At 30.3% G+C, this 16,391-nt stretch overlaps 1 protein-coding gene across 4 annotated transcripts in view; it reads left to right on the forward strand.

Moving 5' to 3' along the window:
• Nucleotides 1–16,391, forward strand: part of LOC135137998 (transcriptional activator protein Pur-alpha) — a 32,025-nt gene that overhangs the window by 8,017 nt on the left and 7,617 nt on the right. For all 4 annotated transcript variants that reach the window (XM_064067803.1, XM_064067806.1, XM_064067804.1 and 1 more), the window contains one exon: nt 4,105–4,637. In XM_064067803.1, the coding sequence (XP_063923873.1) occupies nt 4,105–4,637 (533 nt within the window). The remainder of the gene's footprint in view (nt 1–4,104; nt 4,638–16,391) is intronic.

Here is a 16,391-nt window from a genome sequence, read left to right on the forward strand (position 1 = left end):
GACTGATTTTGGCCGATGAGATAGCTTCTAAGAGAAGACAGGGTGGGTGGGCGGGGTAGTACCTGCTAGGATAAGACTGATCGTGGCAAATGAGATGTCTCTAAGAAAATAGAGGGCGGATGGGCGGGGCTAGTACCTGCTAAAATCAGTTTTATCTTAGCAGTTACTAGCTCCGCCCACCCACCCTCTCTTTTCTTAGAAAGTATGTCATTTGCCAAAATAAGCTTTTTCTTAGCAGCGACTAGCCCCTCCCACCCACCCTCTCTTTTCTTACAAGCTATCTCATTTGTCAAAATTGGTCTTATTATTAGCAGGTACTAGCCCCGCCCACCCTCCCTCTCTTTTCTTAGAGGGTGTGTCATTTGCCAAGATCAGTTTTATCTTAGCAGCTACTAGATAGGATAAGACTCATTTTGGCAAATGACGTATCCTCTTAAGAAAAGAGAGGGTGGGTGGGCAGGGCTAGTACTTGTTAGGATAAGACTGATTTTGGCAAATGACATATTCTTTAAGAAAATAGAGGGCGGGCAGCTGGGGCTAGTATCTGTTAAGAGAAGACTGATTTTAGCAAATGATGTATCCTCTAGAAAATGGAATTAAATTATTATAAGGAAAGACACTAGTTTGTGGTCTATTAATATGTTTTTACGTTTTAGAATTTTTTACACAAGAAAATTACATAGTATTTTTTTTATCTTAAATATAAAAGTTACTATGAACAACAAAATTCGCAGAATTAGCGTTTCTAATTTATGTAATTGAAATTGTTTGGTTGTATTTCTTCTAACTTTACAATTTTGGATCTATAAAAGACTTTTTTGTGAAATTTGGCAAAATAATGATTTAGTGGTTACAGAACAATTAAAATTTATTTATTTATCTCCGCGAGAAGGTTAATGACGTTATCACAAAAATATAGTAAATAAGTGTTTGTAAAAGTGCACTTCGAAATGTCAGATTGTTTGTGGTCTAGTAATATATTTTTACGCTTTAGAATTTTTTATACGAGAAAATTACATATAGGCCAGTGCCGAAGTCTTTGAAAATGGTAAAAAGTGAAAAAAATACAACAGGATGATACCCATTGGAAAAGGAAGAAAATGTAGCAAAAATAAAAAGAAAAATAATTTATGGGCGATCTGAGGTCGGGAAGTGGAAGGGGGTGAGCTTTTAAGGGTAGAAAACGGTTTATCACGATTTCCGGCAAAACTACAAGTCCTATCGAAAAAAAGTTAAATAGCAAAGTTGTAGGTAATAAAAAGATCTACAACTTTTGTATTTACACTGTTTTTACATAACCTCAAAATTCATGCGAAAAATGCATATAACCGAGTTTTTTTGGTTTTTTAATTTAATCTCCCACAAAAAAAATACGAAATTTGGTCAAAACTTACCTATTTATGTCCCAAATTCACTGTAATTTTTTTTATTCAAAATATTTATTATTTCCCCTTATTTTGATTTAATATCGAAAAAGCACCCTAATTTTGAATCGAAAATTCTCACGTCACAATATCTGTTGTTTTTTTTTTTTTTTTTAATCGGTGTGCTTTTTGTTCGCTGAAATCTCTACAAAAAATATGCATTACTAGGCAAATTTTCACAGGAAGTGCAAAAAAACGAAAAAACTCGAATTCAATTTTTTTTTATATCATGTAAAATTTGGAGCTACATATTTATTAAAATTTACACTTTAATTACTCGAAAAACGTAAGATTTCATGTTACATTGATAAACTAAAAAATTGCAAATCGACATATACTACTATCATTAACAACAAATAAGTTAATAAACTTGATACTCTATTATAAGACATCTACAATATTTTGAGAAAGTTGTATTATAATTTTTAAATTCTATGCGTAGGTGCCTATTTATTGCTATTTTAAGATGACTTAAACAGCGTTTATAAAAATACACGTTCAGGCTGAGTTAAGACTTGAAGAGAATCGTGACGAATTGACTTATTTAAAAAAACTTTTGGAATCTACAGTCTCAAGGATTTTCCTGTAAACAAGCAAATGAAGATGCTGCTGCTGACATAAGGCCTCGATACAAACTGCCAGAGATACTAATAAAACTGTCATAGTTATGGGTCAAGATATTGACTTTTGGCCCTTTTCAATCAATTGAATTCAAATAATTATGACATTTATTTTCTCAAGCCAGGTTCTGGAAATGTAAAAGATCTATTTTTCACGTCCAATAGTTTCAAATATGAATCCTTCAAAAATATCGTTGCATTTCTGCATTGTTTTTTTGATTGCGATACAACATCTGGATTTGCCGGAAAAGGAAAGAAAAACATCCTAAATTCATTATCTAATATATAAAATTCTCGTGTCACGATCATCGGTTTTTATGAAATTTTTTGTATATATTCGGTAGGTCTAAAAATAGGTCGTAAACTATTTGTTATACCCCTAAGTGATAAGGGTGGCCCACCCAAAATTTTTTTTTGTTTTGGACAAATTTTTTATTTTTTTAAGATTTGGTATCAAAAAATACATATAACCCTAAATTTTCACCCTTCCACCACCAACCTCCATTTTTTAATAACGATATGAGTATCTTTACTTTCATCTACAGATGCGCAATAGGGTTGTAAGATGGCTGTTGAATATAATCATTGTCGTACGATAAATTTTTATGTATAATTTATAACTTAATTTAATTATAATTTATTTATTCATTTTAATTTAATTTTGTATTAAACTGCCAGAATAATCCCTAGAAATAATTTATATGACAAAACAACGTTCACCAGGTCGGCTTGTTAGACGATAAACATTTGTCAAATTTGGCCAATATTTTTTATAAAAAAATTGGCAAGAGTTAAATCATCTTTCATATTGGCAAATCTCCCAACAGAAGGCGTTTGTTTCATGGATTTGCAATTTTTTAGCTTATCAATGTAACATGGAATCTTACTTTTTTCGAGTAATTAAAGTGTAAATTTTAATAAATAGCTCAAAATTTTACATGATTAAAAAAAATTTTTCAAGTTCGAGTTTTCCGTTTTTTTTCCTGTGAAAATTTGCCATTGTAATGTTTATTTTTTTTACACCATCAGAAAGTAGAGCTTTCAACGAACCAAAAGCACACTGATTTTTTTTAAAAAGCAGATATTTTGACGTGAGAATTTTCGATTGAAAATTAGGGTGTTTTTCGATATTAAATCAAAATAAAAGGAAAAAATAACTATTTTGAGTAAAAAAAAAAATACAGTGAGTGTGGGACATAAATGGGTAAGTTTTCACCAAATTTCGTGAAAAAAAAATGTTTGTGGGAGATTAAAATAAAAAACCAAAAACTCGGTTATTTAGATTTTTCGCATAAACTTTGAGGTTATGTGAAAAAAGTGTAAATACAAAAGTTGTATATCTTTTTATTACCTAGAACTTTGCTATTTAACTTTTTTCGATAGGACTTGTAATTTTGCCGGAAATCGTGATAAACCCTTTTCTACCCTTAAACCTCACTCCCTTCCACTTTCCGACCTCAGATCGACCATAAGTTATTTTTCCTTTTATTTTTGTTATATTTTCTTCCAGATTTTGGGGATTTTCAGCTGGCTTTTGCGCCAACAATATTGATCTGAGGGAGTTAATTTTTTTCAGGCATTTAGTACTTATACAAGAGAAAGTATAACGGAAGTTTTAAGTTCCTGGAGCATCATTTTCTTGGAGAAAAAATTGCTTGAAATATGTAAACTTTCAAAAACAGCTTACTTTACGTGAAATTGTTATGTTGAGGAAAAAATACAAATTTTAAACTTTCAGGAAATGTAGTCCCTACGTTCGTCTTTTTACGCCAGTAAATCCTCTCTTGTTATTTTCGTCTCACTGCTAAGAGATACAATTTTTTTTAATTTCATTTTCATATGAAACGACCCCATAGTATGATTTTATTTTAATATCGAGGCGTTGTTATAAAAAATAAAACTTGCTTTCACTAAAGTTCCGTGGTGCTGGTAAAGCAATAATTTGAAAAAATACCGCTTCAGAACGTCACACTAAATATAATTTTTAAGCCATCCATTGTACTTAATTTTAACATTTGAGTGTTTTCGTCGGCTAGTTGATACGCTGTGATGTCTTGTAGGACCTCCGAATCCAGACAACGTCCCCGAAGACGGCAAGCTGAAGAGCGAGATGATGATAAAGGACAACCGACGCTATTACCTCGACCTGAAGGAGAACTCGCGGGGTCGTTTCCTCCGCGTCTCCCAGACGATAACCCGCGGCGGTCCCCGCTCGCAGGTGGCCATACCGGCGCAGGGAATGATCGAATTCCGCGACGCCCTCACCGATCTTCTAGACGAGTTCAGCGCCGACGAGCACGCGTACAAACCCGACCTGCCCGAAGGCCGGCACATGCACGTCGACAACAAGAACTTCTACTTCGACATCGGCCAGAACAATCGCGGTGTCTATATGCGTATATCGGAAGTTAAGACGAACTTTCGTACGGCCATCACGGTCCCGGAGAAGAGCTGGCCTCGGTTCAGGGATATATTGGCCGACTATTGCGATAAGATCAAGCAGCAGCCGACGACGACCGCGGGCTCCGGGGGCGGAAGTGGCGTCTCCAACGTCGGCGGCGGCGGGATCTCGTCCGACCAACCGCATCCGCTGGTAAGTCTTTGACATTTTGTGGGTGCGGACACTAAGACAACGGTTTTTGGTTGTAACTGCGGGCGGTGGTGGTAAAATTTGTCTTTATTATCGGAGCAATAGAAGTTGAATTTTCACGTCCCTAGCGCATAAAAAAAGTAGATCTCCCGTTTCCGCTTGTCTGTTTTATTACATTTATTTGATCGCCCCCATCAGCAACTTGATGATGTCATCTCAAAATTTTGCGAAGTAGTTCGCATGTTTTAGATTTGTTTCAGGTGTCTCATAAAAATTAATGGATGAAGCAGTTTATTTTATTGATTAAGTCACCTCATTTTTCTGAAATTCTGGGAATACAGTGTTGCTTATTAGTCTTACACTGCGCCTATCCAAATTGATATATTTATCCCTACCAAAGAGTTCTCAAAGTTGGAAACAAGAAATAACCTAAGGGTGTCAAATCAGGTGATCGAGGTGGGTAGACAAGGTCTATCGTCATAAAATTTCCCTTAATAAGTTCGAACTTGTTTGAGCTGTTGTGCCGTCATGCTGAAAATATTCAACCTGGTCAATAAATTCCTGCAGCATATTCTGGGATAATGAGGATTTTCTGCTCTCCAGAGCCTCATATTTTGCAAGTTTACATAGCTTAATAGATGAAACCAGGCTTCATCTCTAAAAAATATATCTAGACGATCATTGTCCATTGTTTGATTAAACCAGCTACAATAAATCATTCTCTTTTCATAATCAATTTAACAATTTTCTGACAAGTTGGATATGACAAGCCAACTTTCTACGAAATCTTAAAAATGTCTGGGGTTATCAACGTTATCATCCATAATCTGTCGGACATTTTCAACATCCTCGGGAGTTTTTTTGTTAATGTACGACTTCTTGATTTCCTTTTAATGCTACCAATCTGTCGAAATAATTGTATCATAACTGTGTGCCCTTAAAAACTTAGCTTCAGGAAGAGCGACACTGGGGAATTTTTCACGAAATTTGCAAAAACAGGGCTTTTCCGATTTTTTGAATTTCGACTGTTCGATTTTTCGACATTTCTGATTTTGATTTTTCGGCTTTTCGATTTTTACGTTTTAAAATTTTTCATTTTTCGCTTTTTGAATTTCTCGATTTTTCAATTTTTAATTTTTCGATTTTAGCCTATTTCTTGATGTTTCGATTTCTGGATGTTTCGATTTCGAGATGTTTCAATTTTATAATTTCCCGATTTCTCGGTTTTTTGATTTTTTGACTTTGATTCTTCGCTTTTTTTTTCAATTTTTAGATTCTTCAATTTTTAGGTTTTTTAAATTTTAGATTCTTCGATTTCCAGATATTAATTTTTTTTAGTATATATGTATTTCGAATTTTAAAATTTTTCAACTTTACGTTTTTTCGATTTCTCGATATTTCAAGTTCTCGATCTCTCAGTTTTCAACATTTCAATTTTGGGAATTTTTCATTTCCTGGATTTTTCAGTTTTTCGATATTTTCATGTTTCTATTTTTTAAATTTCGACCGTTCGATTTTTCATTTCTGGTTTTGATTTTTGGGTTTTTCGATTTTTACGTTTTAAAATTTTTGATTTTTCGCTTTTTAAATTTCTCGATTTTTCAACCTATCGACTTCTTGATTTTTCGATTTTTTGATGTTTCGATTTCGAGATGTTTCAATTTCTCGATTTCTCGTTTTTTTTTATTCTTCGACTTTTCGATTTATTCAATTTTTCAACATTTCAGTTTTGAGATTTGTCAGTGTTTCGATCCTTTGATTTTTCGATTTTCCAAATTTTGGATTTCTAGTTTTTTTAGTTTTTTGGTCTTATCGATTTCTCAAGTTTCCAAGTTTTCGATTTCTTAATTTTTCAACATTCCAATTTTGGGAATTTTTTCAATTTCTGAATTATTCATTTTTTCGATATTTTCATTTTTCTATTTTTTAAATTTTAGATTTTTGATTTCTCGATTTCTAGTGATTCGATTTTTTTAATTTTACATTTTTTTTACATTTTCGATTTTTCAAAATTTTGCGTTCTTTTTGGCCTACCTCGATTTTGGATCTTCCGCCTTACCGATTTCTCGTTTTTTGAATTTTTCGATTTCTCAATTCTTTCATTCATCCTCAGTATTGAGATTTTAAAATATTTCAATATATGAATTTTTCGATTTTTCAATTTTTCAAAATTTTTCGACTTTCGAAATCTTAAATTTTTTAAATTCTTGTAAGGGTTATTCATTTTTTTGATGTTTCAATTTCTCCATCCTTCGGTTTTTCGCCTTCACGCTTTTATTTATTTATTTTTTTTGTTTTTCAATTGTTTATTTATTGGTTTTAGGAATTTAAAATTATCAATTTTCAATTTTTGGCCTACTTCGATTATTCAATTTTTCGATTCTTCGACGTTTCAACTTCTTTTCTCGATCTCTTGATATTTTGATTTCGAAATGTTTTAATTTCCCAATTTCTCGGTTTTTTGATTCGACTTTTTGATTCTCCGCTTTTTCTTTTTCAATTTTTAGTTTCTTTCATTTTTCGATTTTTTAAATTTTGATGTTTCGATTTCCAGATATTAATTTTTTTAGTATTACATATTTCGAATTTTAAAATTTTTCAACTTTCCGTTTTTTCGATTTCTCGATATTTCAAGTTTTCGATTTCTTGGTTTTCAACATTTCAATTTTGGGAATTTTTCAGTTTTTCGATATTTTCATTTTCCGATTTTTTAAATTTCGACTGTTCGATTTTTTGACACTCCTGATTTTGATTTTTCATTTTTCGATTTTTACGTTTTAAAATTTTTGATTTTTCGCTTTTTAAATTTCTCGATTTTTCAATTTTAATTTCTCGATTTTGGCCTACTTCGATTATTCAATTTTTCGATTCTTCGACGTCTCGACTTCTTTTCGAGATCTCTTGATATTTTGGTTTCGATTTGATTTCAATTTTTCAATTTCTCGATTTCTCGGTTTTTTGATTCTTCGACTTTTTGATTCTCCGCTTCTTCTTTTTCAATTTTTAGATTCTTCAATTTTTCGATTTTTTAAATTTTAGATTCTTCCATTTCCCGATTTCTAATTTTTTAGTTTTTTAAATTTTGATGTTTCGATTTCTCGATATTTCAAGTTTTCGATCTCTCAGTTTTTCATTTCTTGGATTTTTACGTTTTTCGATATTTTCATTTTCCGATTTTTGAAATTTCGACTGTTCGATTTTGCGACATTTCTGATTTTGATTTTTCGCTTTTTAAATTTCTCGATTTTTTAATTTTTAGATTTTGGCCTATTTCGATTTTTCAGTTTTTCGATTTCGAGATGTTCCAATTTTTCAATTTCTCGATTTCTCGGTTTTTTGATTCTTCGACTTTTCGATTTTCCAAATTTTCGATTTCTAGTTTTCTTAGTTTTTTGATCTTTCCGTTTTCTCGATTTCTCAAATTTTCAAGTTTTCGATTTATTAATTTTTCAACATTTCAATTTTGGAATTTTTTTCAATTTCCAAATTTTTCAATCTTTTTATTGTAAATTTTTCGATTTTTAGTTTCTCGATTTTTCAATTTTAAATTCTATTTTTTATTTTTTAAATTTTAGATTTTTCGATTTCTCGATTTCGAGTGTTTCGATTTCTTAAATTTTAGATTTTTCAGTTTCAAGATTTTACAATTTTTTGATGTTTCGATCTTTCGATTTTTTACTTTTTCGATTTTTCAAAATTTTGCGTTCTTTTTGGCCCACCTCGATTTTGGATTTTCCGTCTTACGATTTTTCGATTTCTCAATTCTTTCATTCATTCTCAGTTTCGGGATTTTAAAATATTTCAATATATCAATTCTTTGATTTTTCAATTTTTCAAAATTTTTCGACTTTTGAAATCTTTAGAATTTTTAAATTCTTGTAAAGGTTATTCATTTTATTGATGTTTAAATTTCTCCATCCTTTGGTTTTTCGCCTTCACGCTTTTTTTTGGTTTTGCAGTTCTTGATTTATCGGTTTTTTTGAGTTTAAAATTTTCAATTTTTGGCCTACTTCGATTATTCAATTTTTTGATTCTTCGACGTTTCAACTTCTTTTCTCGATTTTTCGGTTTTTTGATTCTCCGCTTTTTCTTTTTTAATTTTGTTTCTTCAATTTTTCGATTTTTTAAATTTTGATGTTTCGATTTCTAGATAGAAATTTTTTTAGTATATACTTCGAATTTTAAAATTTTTCAACTTTCCTTTCGATTTCTCGATATGAGTTTTCGATCTGAGTTTTTCAACATTTCAATTTTGGCAATTTTTCATCTCTTGGATTTTTCAGTTTTTCGATATTTTCATTTGCCGATTTTTTAAATTTCGACTGTTCGATTTTTCGACATTTCTGATTTTGATTTTTCAGTTTTTCGATTTTTACGTTTTAAAATTTTTGATTTTTCGCATTTTAAATTACTCGATTTTTCAATTTTAATTTTTCGATTTTGGCCTATTTCGAATTTTCAGTTTTTCGATTCTTCAACCTCTCGACTTCTCGATTCTTCGATTTCGAGATATTTCCATTTCTCGGTTTTTTGATTCTTCGATCCTTTGATTTTTCGATTTTCCGTATTTTTTATTTCAAGTTTTTTTAGTTTTTTGGTCTTATCGTTTTCTCGATTTCTTAATTTTTCAACATTTCAATTTTGGGAATTTTTTCAATTTCTGAATTTTTAAATATTTTGATATTTTCATTTTTCAATTTTTTTATTGTTAATTTTTCGATTTTTTGTTTTTCGTTTTTCAGTTTTTAGATTCTGCTATTTTTTAAATTTTAGATTTTTCGATTTCTAGTGTTTCGATTTTTCAATTTTATATTTTTCAGTTTTAAGATATCACAATTTTTTGATGTTTCGATTTTTCGGTTTTTTACTTTTTCGATTTTTCAAAATTTTGCGTTCTTTTTGGCCTACCTCGATTTTGAATTTTCGCCTTACGGATTTCTCGATTTTTGAATTTTTCGATTTCTCAATTCTTTCATTCATTCTCAGTTTTGGGATTTTAAAATATTTCAATATATCAATTTTTCAAAATTTTTGGACTTTTGAAATCTTGGAATTTTTAAATTCTTGTAAGGGTTATTAATTTTTTTGATGTTTCAATTTCTCCATCCTTCGGTTTTTCGCCTTCACGCTTTTATTTTATTTTTTTATTTTTTTGGTTTTTCAATTCTTGATTTATCGGTTTTTTGAGTTTAAAATTTTCAATTTTTGGGCTACTTCGATTATTCAATTTTTCGATTCTTCGACGTTACAACTTCTTTTCTCGATTTCTCGGTTTTTTGATTCTTCGACTTTTTGATTCTCCGCTTTTTCTTTTTGAATTTTTAGATTCTTCAATTTTTCGATTTTTTAAATTTTTATGTTTTGATTTCCAGATATTAATTTTTTTAGTACATATATACATTTTTCGAATTTTAAAATTTTTCAACTTTCCTTTCGATTTCTCGATATTTCAAGTTTTCGATCTCTGAGTTTTTCAACATTGCAATTTTGGGAATTTTTCATTTCCTGGATTTTCCAGTTTTTCGATATTTTCAAATGCCGATTGTTTAAATTTCGTTTACGATTTTTCGACATTTCTAATTTTGATTTTTCGGTTTTTCGATTTTTACGTTTTAAAATTTTTGATTTTTCGCTTTTTAAATTTCTCGATTTTTCAATTTTTAATTTTTCGATTTTAGCCTATTTCGATTTCTTGATGTTTCGATTTAGAGATGTTTCAATTTTTCAATTTCTCGGATTTTGATTCTTCGACTTTTCAATTTTTCAACATTTCGGTTTTGAGATTTGTCAGTGTTTCGATCCTTTCATTTTTTGATTTTCCAAATTTTCGATTTCTAGTTTTTTTAGTTTTTTGGTCTTTTCGTTTTCTCGATTTTTCAAGTTTTCGATTTCTTAATTTTCCAACATTTCAATTTTGGGATTTTTTTCAATTTCTGAGTTTTTCAATTTTTTGATACATATTTTCATTTTTTAATTCTTTTTATTGTTAATTTTTCGATTTTTTGATGTTTCGATTGCCTGAGTTTTCGATTCTTCGATATTTCGGTTTTAGAATTTTATTTTCTGCTTTTTTTTTTCGATTTTTAGTTTCTCTATTTTTCAATTTTAGATTCTTCTATTTTTCTATTTTTTAAATTTTCGATTTTTCAATTTTAAGATTTTACAATTTTTTGATGTTTCGATTTTTCGATTTTTTACTTTTTCGATTTTTCAAAACTTTGCGTTCTTTTTGGCCTACCTCGATTTTGGATTTTCCGTCATACGATTTTTCGATTTTTGAATTGTTTCATTCATTCTCAGTTTTGGGATTTTAAAATATTTCAATATATCAATTTTTCGATTTTTCAATTTTTCAAAATGTTTGGACCTTTTAAACTTTAGAACTTTTAAATTCTTGTAAAAGTTATTCATTTTTTTGATGTTTCAATTTCTCCACCCTTCGGTTTTTCGCCTTCACGCTTTTTTTTTTTGGTTTTTCAAGTTTAAAATTTTCAGTTTTTAATTTTAGCCTACTTCGAACCCTTTCCGAGCGTAAGTTAAGAAAGTATGAATTGCAATAGGTTCATCGGGCCACTGGCTACTTTCATGTTTTCTCAACATTTCATGCCCTCTGGAGTACGCAAAAATAGATCTCCCGTCTGTGTTAATTTTTATTAGACATATAATTGTGAAGACCGCTGGACTAATTGCGCAGTAAAAGATATCTGAATTTTATAAAAAAAATGTAGTCCTGTACTTGTGGTTTATGAATCCGCCTTGATTTTATTATTGATTATTATAATTTGTATTGTTTAATTCTCCTTGTACTTTAGATACATAATACGAAGTTCGATTAACGCGTTCGTGAAATAGGTATCCACGCGCCAGTTTTGCATATTTTGAATATTTAATAATAATAAAATAATATCTAATTGCTATAATAACAAGTACTTACTCAAAGTAATATTCGGATCGTTCTGTTGCATTGAGTCTTAATTAATTAATTAGGCCTTTCTATTCTGACCAGACAAAATCAATCAAAATTAATTTTCTGTTATCATAAATGCCTACTTTGATCTGCCGCCGCTACAAACATAAACAGCCGAAGTTAAACATGTGCTGAGAATACATTTTTCCCGTTAGCCGTCTGTTTTAAATATATTTCATATTGCCGACACCACTACACTAAACTGTTCAAGCTATTTTGATTTATCCTAGGATCATGGGTCGACCAAAATTTTAAACACAATCTAGCTCCAAGAAATTTAGGTCATTTTTTAACAAAATAATATGATTCAGATATTTAATGACTATTCAAGTATATCTTCAGATCGTCTGCAAAAAGATAAAGTTTGTAGGAAAAATCACTATTGACATCATTCACAAATATATGAAATAGGAAGAAACCGAGTACAGAACCTTGAAGTGCCCCAACTTTTTGAATCTATTCAGCAACTACGTTCTACGTGGGTTACCACCTTTGCCACTAAAAACTTTAGTCACGTGGCGTATAAGTATTAAAGTTTGACTGAAGTCGTCGGTATTTGTACAAAATTCCATGTGTTAAAAAAACTCTTACTACTACTCGTGTATTTGTGGTTTATGAATCCGCCTTGATTTCTTATCACGATTACTTCACAAAAATGTTCATGGAATACTTGCCACGTATATTATCTACATTTTTAACGTACAGGGTTTTGCATAAAATAAATAACATTTCGTAATTTCGCAAAATCAAATTTTATCATTTTTCGAAAAAGCCGGATTTGTAGACTATTTCAGAACCAAGGAAAGTTCTGTTCAAATTCATTAATGATTCTGAGAGTCTTCTGAACGCGATTGCTCCAGCGTAATTCGCTCTAGAACTTGTTGCCAAGTCCCTAAAACTTTATCATCTCCATTGCCATCTTTACCAGGGTGAGCATTATAACATCGTTTATAGTCCGTCCAAGCTAACTCAGTTGCATTAAATTCACATTAGTAAGCTAACGTATGTGAGACTTCATGTCTATGCTCTTGAATTAGTTGGTCAAAAATGTCGTTTTTCCTGTTTTATTCCTTTAACAATTGCCAAGAATGCTATTTAACGATGTTTTATTCCTCTTTTTATTTACATTTTAATTGGCATTATTTGCCTGAGAATTAGGTTATTATTAAATAAACAAATAATAAGCTTTCAAGGGGTTAATGAACGTTGGCATTCTCAAGAATAATAAAAAACCGCATATTTAATGCAGCAGCTACTGGTAGTACAAATATATTTTACCAAAAATCTATTTTTACGGATGGTGTTATATTTAGTCCTTGCGTATTTTGCACTTTTTGCAGCGATCTTACCGGTTTGTGACCGTTTATAATATCATTTCACTTTGTTGATTAGAAAGCAGACATTTTATGTGTTTGTTGTAACTTATTTATACTCATATGAACATCACAGAAACATCTCGTCCAGTTTTAGAAAGGAATCAGCGTATGATATTGAACAAAATGTCAATGATTCCGATAAATGTAATGATTTAAGTTTTCAGGCTTTGATTATAGGATTACTTAATGACACCATTGCTGCACAGTTGACATTAAACTTGGTGTTTATCACATCAATTGTGTTATTCCCTGTCACACGAAATATGAGCATCTGTTAGGTGTATTTGTTGTTTTAGAGTAAAAAGTAGTGTGTTGTGTGGAGCTGTTTATGTTGTCAACCTTGTTATAGGATGTTTGTCAAACATCGTAGAAGTGATTATTTATACAGGGTGTTTCATCTCAACTGATCTGAACTTTTTTCTTTGTAAAGTTTAGGTGAAACAACTCACATAAAAATAAATATCGCAATAATAATTCAAACACAAAAAACCTGTAAACTTTATTTACGGCTTTTTACACTGCATGTGTTTACACCGACGGCCGTCATTTTTAATTACAGAAACGTATAATTTATGGATATAGGGATTTATAATATCAATTAACCTTTGGAAATGACAATTACTCTGTAAATTACACTTGCAATTTGTGGTCTGTATTCTCATTAGTTGGTGATGGCCGTCACTAAATACATGTATCAGTATGGTTTTTCAAATTTCGTAAAGTCTTGTAATGGGTACCAAGAAGCAACAGGTGTTCTTCGTTACTCGAGATTGAACTGAGATTTTTTTTTCTTCTTGGGGTATCGGTGATACCGAAAGGTACCCCAAAAAGAAGAAAAAAATCGCAGTACAACACGTCGTCGCAGGCGAAGAAGCTACAAGGTATTTTAGCTGTTTTCTTTAATTTTGTAACGAGCTGAGGTTATTAGTGGTGTTACAGGTGAAGTTCCCAAAACAAGGGTAAATTTTGTAATTAACGGACTAAGGATTTCCATAAATCGCGTACTTAATGTTTTATTGTTACGACTACTAGGTAGTAGTGATACGCTCGACACTCATTTTATTGTGAGAAGAATGAGGTAACGACGTACCATATGGTTTTTTTTATTGTAAACTATCTCCAGTAATTTCGAATAATAATGTTTAAATTAAATATGACTCACTTACGGAACGAAATGTTTCGGTTCCTGACATTGCAGCAAGGATTATTGATTCACTTGAAGTGTCTGCAAATTTTTGGGAGATGAGGAAGTCGTAAAAGTTTTGATTAGTTTTTTTTTGCGATAGTTTTCGTCCTTCGGTGGCATGGCTGAGTCACAGTGGCGAAAGTTCTGATGGGAATTTCGCTGTTTAGAAACATAAATATTTTGAATGTCTGAATTTGTAGCTGTTTGAGGCTCTTAATTGTTTGTGTTGAAGTGTTGATGTTTTTTTAGTTGTAAAATGTGATCGGGATAAAGTAACCAGAATTTAAGCAAACAAAGCAATTTTTTAATGGAAGTTGTTAATTAAGATTGTTTTTAATGTGTTAAAATTGTAAAGAAATTCTTTTGGTATTTAATTTTTGTAGCAATTCAACACAGTTTCTGATTTAAACTTGGAATAACAAGAGTTAATATTGTTAGTTATTTATTTTAACAGCGTAATCCTGTAAGGAAGAAGTGGATAAAGTTACCGAAAGAGTTTCGTTGGTTCGAAAGCTCTGATGTGTTAAAGTTTGTAAGAGTTTTTTATTGAAAATTGTAATATCCATTAGAACTATTGATCCTATATAGCTGAGCAAACAAGTTAAAAAACTGGGTTTAATAAAAAAATTGGGGAAAAGAGATGAAATAAAATATTTTCTAGGACTAGATAGAAAACTAGGTTATGTTATGCCAACAAGAATTAAACAAATAACGGTGTAACTTAAAAAACGACTGATTTTTGTAGAAAATTGGAAAAACAATAAGCGAATAAAGCACAGTTTACTTTAATGACGTAATGGACAGCGAAAACTAGATCATAAATTAAAAAAAATTCAAGTTGGATCTGCCAGATCGCAAGTTCGCGTTGCCATGGAAGATGCGGTGACAGTTGCGATATCACAAATCCAACTTGAAATTGGCCCGTTAGTCAATTTATTTTATTGGTTAAATCAGGAACGGCTCACCACGTTTTGTACTTTCGGTGCGAGGGAAGTTCTGTCGAAACATCTTTCGACCAATTTTTTTATTCGTACTACAGAATGTATTGTGTATGTGTTCGGAATATCGTAGAAAACACTAACCAAAATTTATCTGTAATTTCTAGATTTTTCAGTTTCCCAAATTCTGATATTTTAGAATTTTTCAAAATTTTGATTCTCAAGTTTCGATTTCCCAATTTTTCGTTTTTTCGATTTTTACATTTTTTGATATTTCAGTTTTTTAATTGAAATTGAAAAAAAATCAAATTGATGAATTCAAAATTTGAAAAATTTAAAATTACTGTTTTAATTTATTGACATTTCAGTTTTGGGATTTTTCAATATCTCGAGTCGAGTCTTCAGTTTTTCAATTTTGGCGTTTCGATATTTTCCATTTTTCGATTTCTCAATTTCTCGATTAATCAGTTTTTTGATTTTTCGAATTCTCAGTTTCTCGACTAATCGATTTTTTGATTATTCGACTTTTACTCAATTTTTGATAATTCAGTTTTAGGATATTTCAAAATTTTGATTCTCCAATTTTTCGACTTCTCAATTTTTCGATTTCTCGAATTTTTACTTTTTTGATTATTCAATTTTTTGATTTTTCAATTTGTGACGTTTCTAAATTTCCGATTTTTCGATTCCTCAATTTGTCGATTAATCGACTTTTTGGTTTTTCGACTTTTTGATTCCTCGATTTTTCAATTTTTCGATTTCTCAATTTTGTCGATGTTTCAATTACGGGTTTTTCATTATTTCATTATTTAGTTTCTTCATTTTTTCAATTTTTCGATTAAGTTTTCGATTTTTTAATTTTTCTTCGATTTCTCAATTTTTAGATTTTTCAATATTTCTATTCGTCAATTTTTTGATTTTTCAATTTTTGACGTTTCTAAATTTTCAATTTTTCGGTTTCTCAATTTCTGGATTAATCGATTTTTTGGTTTTTCGACTTTTTGATTTCTCGATTATTGAATTTTTCGGTTTACCAATTTTTCCGTTTTTCGACTTCGATTTTTACTGTTCCGATTTTTCAATTTTTCGATTTTTTTATTTTCCAATTTTTGACGCTTCTAAATTTTCGATTTTTTGATTTCTCAGTTTCTCGACTAATAGACTTTTTGACTTTTCAATTTCTCGATCTTTCAATTTCTCAATTTTTGATTATTCGACTTCTACTCAATTTTTGATATTTCAATTTTAGAATATTTCGAAATTTTGATTTCTCGAATTTTTACTTTTTTG

This window comes from Zophobas morio, unplaced genomic scaffold (assembly GCF_036711695.1).
Source record: "Zophobas morio isolate AGI-343-1 ecotype UQ-CSIRO unplaced genomic scaffold, CSIRO_AGI_Zmor_V1 ptg000030l, whole genome shotgun sequence".
NCBI lineage: Eukaryota > Metazoa > Arthropoda > Insecta > Coleoptera > Tenebrionidae > Zophobas > Zophobas morio.